General features: G+C 37.1%; 1 protein-coding gene and 1 long non-coding RNA gene across 2 annotated transcripts; one reads left to right on the forward strand and one right to left on the reverse strand.

Annotated features, from left to right (window-relative positions):
• Positions 1-777: 777 nt before the first annotated feature.
• LOC131024275 (uncharacterized) lies at positions 778-2212 on the reverse strand. Its single transcript, XR_009101730.1, has 2 exons — positions 1659-2212; positions 778-1057 (listed from the first exon to the last, which is right to left on the reverse strand). It is a non-coding gene; the product is annotated as an uncharacterized LOC131024275 (long non-coding RNA).
• Positions 2213-6279: 4067 nt separating this feature from the next.
• Positions 6280-7251, forward strand: LOC131025719 (uncharacterized). Its single transcript, XM_057955511.1, has one exon. The coding sequence runs from the start codon at positions 6280-6282 to the stop codon at positions 7249-7251; it is 972 nt and encodes a 323-aa protein (XP_057811494.1).
• The last annotated feature ends 535 nt before the right edge of the window (positions 7252-7786 follow it).

The following is a 7786-nucleotide window of genomic DNA, read 5'->3' on the forward strand; positions in this document are numbered from 1 at the left end:
TCATAGAATTAGGTAGAGCATCTCTAACTATGAGGCAAAGCATACTCTTATAAGCTCATAGCTTTGTTGACTATTGAGTCAACCTACTCATAACTATCAGGTCAAAAAGGTCATAATTAACCGAAGTCAACAAATAATGTCACTTATGCCGTCTGAAATATTACTCAACATGCATGAAGTTAAAAATCATAACATATCCTTAATCATAACGATTCATAGAATCAAAACATAAACAACAAATATTTTCTCTTTCAAACATGCTTATGTGAGCTCAAAGAGACTCATCATAATATACTTCTCCTGAAAATAGATCATGTGGGCTCGAAGAGTCCCATCATGATTACATACTTTGCTTCTTGTAAGGACTCGTTGGTCCAGAAATCACACTTTTCTTTCTTTGCATAAACAATATCTCCTTGCATATGTGGAATCATTCAAGTATTTCACAAGATAATCATTTGCGCGCATTTTCTTGAAACAAAATCATTTATTTGAAATTTTTGATAACGTACCTTTGTTGATCAGGCAGTGAGACGATGAGCTGAGGGTTGCAGAATTGCTTAGTAGTCTAGAGGTACAATTCTAGACTCGAAATAGTTAAACTAGCGGTAGTCAGAGACACGAAAGAAAACTTACGCTCTGATACCACTTGTAATAACCCGACTTTTCCACGGCAAGAAGAAATAGGAAAATAATTGAAGAACTTAATTGAGCTGAATAAACTTGCCAATTTACCCATTAAATCGGGTATGCATATCTAAAGAGATAAGATGAAAGGAGATACAATGAAAGGCATTAAGAGATGCTAATCAAATGACAATATTCGAACCCAGGATCGCATAAGTTTAGTTTCGTGACTCTGATCATAATCAGTGATGGCTTCATTAAAAGAAATATGGGTTAAGAGTCTAAGCCCAACAAGATAATATTATACCACACAATAGAAATTCTCAATTTAGGGGATGGAGGATGAGGTGACAAGATAGTTATTAGCGGAAGCAAAAGACATCGTGGAACCTTAGCCTCAGCTCAGCCTCATCTGCACCAACTGATCAACCTGAAAACATTTGAAAATAATTTGGGCTGAGTACTAATGTACTCAGTGGGCACAAGTTTTCGAAATATTTTATGAAATGTTAAGGCAGTTTATCCAATATCAAAATCATGACTTAGAAGGTTTTAAAGCGAAATCCCACTTCTAAGCATGACAAAAATATTTTCTTGTCGAGGGCGCCCATGTACGTTCGATTGTTACTCACTTTCTCCCTACATTCACTGATCTCGGGACGCACCCAGTCAGATCCAAAATCTGTTATTGATCTCGGGACGCACCCGGTCGAAATCAATAACCTTAACTGTGCTCCGGATAACCTCCTGTCAAGCACCGTGCTCCGGATAACCTCCTGTCAAGCACCCACCCTTATAACGTTCTAAATCTGTTAGTGCACGATGGTGATCAACCCATCGAGCCACTAACCCTGTGTACACAATCCTCATTTAGCGTGTTAGGCCAAATGAGAATCTCGATCGATACTTAAGTGAGCCTTAAACAATTACATAACGCACATAAAAACATTTATATTGGATAAACAGATAATTTTCATGAAATATCAGAGCTTATATAACTCAAGATACACTGTATGTAAAATAAAACCCACCTGAATAGGCAAAGCCTGTAGTTTAATCGTAAACCCGTCACGGAAACGCAGTGCTAATCCTCCTGATCCTCAAGCCTACAAGAAATCTATTCTTAATAGGTCTCTTGGTGCTATTCTAACTTCTAAACAAATATGGGGATTGCTAACTATTGATACACTTTGCCCGAATAAGAATTCTATAATATCTTTAAGTGAATCCATAAACTTTTAATACATAATTAATAACTTAATAGATATAATTAATAATATTAAATTTAAGACTTATAAATAATTAATAATTTCAAAAAAATACAAAACCATAAACTTGGGAGAAATTAATAAAATTTATTAAATCATTTATAGGCCCAAAATAATAATTATGTCCAAGAAAATAATTTGAGGAAAAACCTACAATGACTTAATAAGGCCCAAGCATAATACATAAATTGAGCCCATAAGTTTTATTAAACAACAGCCCATTTAGAAATAAAAATCGGCCCATTAGCTAAATTAAAGCCCAAATATAGCTTAAAGCCCAAATTGGAAAAAAATCAAACTAAAACAAAAGAATAGAAAATCACCTCTCACTTTCTCTCTCTCTCAAATCGGTCCCCTCTCTCTCTTTCTTCTCCCTGAACCACCGCCTCTTCTCCCTCCAAGATTTACCGCCGCCGCCTGCTTCAACCCCGGCGAGGATCGCCGGCTCCGACGCCTCCCCCAATCATCGTCGTCTCCTCCGTCTCTCCCTCCTGGCGCACATCAGGCGACCGAAGAGCGCCGCCGCCGCCGTTGTTGCTTTCGCGGCGGTCCGCGCGCGCCTGTCCTTCGGCCGCGTCCTCCTCCCCCTCTCTCTCTCTGCTCGCGGCGACCAGCCACCCTGGGCCGCCCCACCACGGCAGTGGCTGCTGCCGACTCTACCTCTCCTCCTTCCTCCCAGATCCGTTGCCGCCGCCGCCGCCTGCAGCCACTCCGGCGAGACTCGCCTTCAGCCGCCTCCCATCTGCCCTCTCCTTCCATCACGTTTCCGGCAGCGGACGAGCGCTTGCTGCTGCTGCTCCGTTCTCGCAGTGGCTAGCGGCGCTTGGCCTTCGGCCGCGCCGCCCCGTGCGACGGCGTCTCGCATCGCCTCGGGTCACGCCGCCTCGCCTCCTGCCAGCCAACAGTCGTCCGTCTTGGGCCTCCGCCTCCTCCTCCGCCTGCTTTAGCTACGAGCGGCCGGTGGGCTGCCGCCACCTGCAGCACCGGCAGCTGCGACTTCGTCAACTCAGAGTGAGGCTCCGACAGACCCCCTCCCAGCTCTCACCACTTTCTCGACTCTCACTCTCGTTCCGAAGGTAAGCAAGAAGGATTCAACTCAGATTTGAAGAAAAGAAAGATGGGTTCTTGGAGAAATCTGAAATTGTATAAATGTTATGTCCTTAGGTTTTCTTGTTTCCAAAGGTTCTGTACAAATTCTTCTTTGTTTCTAAAGATTACGGAAATGTAGTTGAGAATAGGAGTATGAAGTTGAACCATACACACCACAATTGTGGTGGCAGGGGTGAAGAAATGGTGGGTTTTGTTGGTGTTTGTTGTATTTGGTTTTGTGGAGTATAAAATGAGCTTGACAGCAGAAGATTGTCTTGGAAAATAAAAGGATTTGCTCGTAGGATCAATTTGTCAAGATTTGGAAAAAGTAAAAGATTTGGCACTGCAGAATTTTTGGGGAGATGGAAGATCTGATACTGCAAAATCTTTGGGAAAAAGGGAGAAACGTTGCTGCCTTCACCAAAATTTCAAATTTTGGATTATTGAGGAGCTCACAAATTTTTTTTGGACTGCAAGCCCATAAAAATTATTCAACTCATAAGTAAAAATATTTATTGGGCTTGAGGTCCATCAGAAAATAAATAAATAAGTGAATAAATAATTATATAAAATTAAAGATACTTGTGGGAACATTTTCATATACCTAATAGAACGGCCTCAAGGCCTTAAATCGATAGGGTAATAATAAAGAACTCAATTATAAAATAAATCTCTTTTAAATAATATAACTTATTAAAATCGGGCGTGTATCAATAGTATACTAATTAAAGGTCGTCTATATTCCCTATGAAAGGGTCGGGATATCACATTCAGGATCTCGTCAGCTACTTCTTCTTCATCTTCGTCAAGACCCTGCCCAAGTCTCAATACAAGGAAATTGATGAAGTTCTCAACAAAGAAGAATTGGAAGACCTAGAGAATAGTATCTTTGAGAAATTCAAAGTCACTAATCTTTGGGATGCTATTCATGACTGGGCACCGAACTTCAAACTGTACCTGATTTCCAGAGGTCTTCTCAAAGAAGATGACACTGAAGACACTGAAGTCCACCGCATCAGACTGCTCCAGCCGACGCAAGAGGTGAAGAAGTACCAGCTGAAGATCAAAGACCTACAAGACCTCTCACTGATGAAGGATTTCAATTGCTGGACGAGAGGCTACTCATTCAAGAAGAAGCAACTTATGAACTGAAAGTCAAAATAGCTATTCTTGAATCAACAGTCACACATCTTCAACAGCAACTGGAAATACAGAACAAGTACAGCGGTGTTCCTGAGTCTGATGACAAAGACAAACGAGAAGAAGACATGTAACACCCCGATAATTTAGATTTATTTTATAAGTTTAATTAATAGTATTTTCTTGTATAACTTATTTTTTTAATAATTACATGATACATATAGATATGCACCATTAATTTTAGCTAGAATATTATTATTATTATTATTATTATTATTATTATTATTATTATTATTATTATTATTATTATTATTATTATTATTATTATTATTGTTTCCTATTAGAACTAGAACTCTTTAAAGACTAGTATAAATATGAGATCAATTTTTTAAAACCCTAAAACACGCACACACGCATAAACTGGAAGCAACAGCAGAATCGGTACTTCTTCTTTTTCCTCCTTATTTTTTTACTTCACGCAAAGCTTTGCTAATTGCTTGAGTTTTGTTTTTCAAACCGTAAGTCTTTGATATGATTTTATTTTGTTAGTAATTGATTTTCTTTCCATTCATCAGAATCGATGATCACCAGAATACCTTTCCAATTTTTTTGCCTATTAAGTTTCAACTAGTAGATTATATATATATATATGTATGTCAATCAAGCTATATATATATATATATATAATTTTTCGTTCATGTTTTGGAATAGATAGTGACTCTGACTTCCATTAGTAACTTTATTTTAGTTACCAAATTTTGATATTTGATTAGTTTAGGTTTAAAGCCTTAATGTGATTTATTAATATTAGTTTAATTTTTTCATGTTTCAAACAGTTAGTTTAGTATCAAATTATTAGTATTGTTTTTATGATTATATATATATATATATATATATATATATATATATATATATACATACACGGTTATATTATACAGTTTTGCCTATAAAAATTTTAGTTTAAGTTAGAATTCATATTAAAACGTTTTATCTATTTAATCGGTGCAGTGCAATTAGGATCCTCATTCCGGGCTTAATTGAATTTATAAGCTTCGACTTTAAGGTGAGGGATTATATGCCTGTTGTTATATTCATGTATGTTTGAATGTGATTTTAGTTCATGTTTGATTATGCTTGCTCAAATACATGTCTAGATACATGTTCAGAATATCATGTTCAAGTACATGATCAGAAACGCAGAATATCATGTTCAAGTACATGATCAGAACGCAGAATATCATGTTCAAGTACATGATCAGAAACACAGAATATCATGTTCAAGTACATGATCAGAAACACAGAATATCATGTTCAAGTACATGATCAGAAATTCATAATATCATGTTCAAGTACATGATTATAAATTCAGAAACACTCAGAATTAAGTATATGTGTATGACAATGTGAATTATTTGCATGTTTAAGCGTATGTGAATATGTGCATGGTTCCTCACTGAGTATATTTTCAATATGCTCACCCCTTATTTTTTCAGTTTTGCAGTTCCAGAGTCGAGGTGGCCATGGAAGTGGAGGATGACTAGGGATAGAGTTTTTACATTGAACATTTTAGTTGAACTTGTTAAGTCTTAGTTTATCAATTTATTTTTTTATTTTTTTATTTTATGATACTACTTCAGTTTTGGCAAGTTGATTTTGAAATTAGTTTAAATTTTCTTTACAAATCAAGAAATTATTATTTTACTATCTTTTGTTCTCTAAAATTTTTAAATAGTAAAGTTTATGAAAATTGGGGTGTTACATAGTGGTATCAGAGCGGGTCTACGTTTTTGTAGACTCGTGTTTAAAAGAAAATTAGCTTTCAAAATTTTAAGCAAGCCTAGTCATTCGAAACTCATGCGCTGCATCGACTCCACTTCAAGGTATGTGTTCAAATTGTTCAAGTATATGGCAGATATGATGTTATGCTTTTATGTTCTAGTACTATTATGTTTAGCTCTATTAGAAATAGTTGTAATTGTGAATTGTTTAGATGACATGTACACGGCAAACCAATACTAGACCCGTAGTTACTTTACACGCACGAATTAGGAAATTGCAAGAAGAACATGAAATATTAAGCGAGAATTTGCGATTTAAAGAATTTAGGTTTCACTTAGAAATTTAATGTGTTTGTCTTCTTGATTAAGTGAGAACCATGCCGCCCCGTAGAGCCCCTACCGATCAACAAAACGGGATGCAAGAATTTATCGCCGCAATGCAAGGATTCTTTCAACAACAAGCTCAAGGTGCGCAAAACCCACAACGCAATAACACAAGCGTAGTCGTAGAGCAGTTCCGACGTTATAATCCACCAAGATTTGACGGGAGGAGTGGACCTCTAGCAATGGAGGAATGGATAAGAGAGCTGGAGAGAATCTTTGAACATATCGAGTGCACCGATGCCCACAAAGTTTCATGTGCTGTCTTTCAATTTTGCGAGGATGCTAGCCATTGGTGGGAGTCCTTCAAGCGATCCATGACTGAACAAGCGCGACAAGGGTTGACATGGAATAGGTTCAAGGAGATTGTGACCAACCAATACTTTCCACGCTCTTACCGCAATCAAAAGGAGGTCGAATTCTTGGATCTCAAACAAGGAGAGTTGTCTATCACCGACTACGAAAGGAAGTTCAACCAACTTTCACGCTATGCCACACGTCTAGTCAACACCAATGACCAAAAGGCGGATAGGTTCTTAAGGGGACTACGACCAGAAATTCGAGGAATATTGGCGGCTCAAGGAATCGAAGATTATGCTTTGGCTGTGAGACGAGCGCAAGAAGTTGAGGCGGGTTTGGAGATGGATAAGCTACCACGTAAGAATATGGTTAGGAATGAAAAGAGGAAATGGGAGGATTCAAACGATGGAGAGAAAGATATGCAAAATAAGAAAGAAAGAGTGGAAAATAAATCTAATGAGGCACCACAGCGAACCTACCCGCAATGCCCCGAGTGCAACAAGTACCACCTCGGAAAATGCATGATTCGAAGCGGAGTTTGTTATTTTTGTCACAAGCCGGGACATATAGCCCCATATTGTCCGGACAAAAGAGGGAGGGAGCCAGAAAGGCGAGGAAATGCACGATTATACCATATGGGAGGGCCGGATGAGGCAGAAAAACCTTAAAAAGGTACGATAAGTTCTACTACTATAGAATAGAGATTAATATAGTAACAAGTTACCTCACAATAGAACAAGTTTGTATGGCTCAAGAATCATGATTCGAATTTCGAGGACGAAATTATTTTAAGTGGGGTAGGTTGTAACACCCCGATAATTTAGATTTATTTTATAAGTTTAATTAATAGTATTTTCTTGTATAACTTATTTTTTTAATAATTACATGATACATATAGATATGCACCATTAATTTTAGCTAGAATATTATTATTATTATTATTATTATTATTATTATTATTATTATTATTATTATTATTATTTTTGTTTCCTATTAGAACTAGAACTCTTTAAAGACTAGTATAAATATGAGATCAAATTTTTAAAACCCTAAAACACGCACACACGCATAAACTGGAAGCAACAGCAGAATCGGTACTTCTTCTTTTTCCTCCTTATTTTTTTACTTCACGCAAAACTTTGCTAATTGCTTGAGTTTTGTTTTTCAAACCGTAAGTCTTTTATATGATTTTATTTTGTTAGT

This window comes from Salvia miltiorrhiza, chromosome 5, assembly GCF_028751815.1.
Source record: "Salvia miltiorrhiza cultivar Shanhuang (shh) chromosome 5, IMPLAD_Smil_shh, whole genome shotgun sequence".
NCBI lineage: Eukaryota > Viridiplantae > Streptophyta > Magnoliopsida > Lamiales > Lamiaceae > Salvia > Salvia miltiorrhiza.

Excerpts from the sequence above, each read along its gene's own strand:
- LOC131025719 (XM_057955511.1), top strand. The coding sequence starts at position 6,280 with ATGCCGCCCCGTAGAGCCCCTACCGATCAACAAAACGGGATGCAAGAA.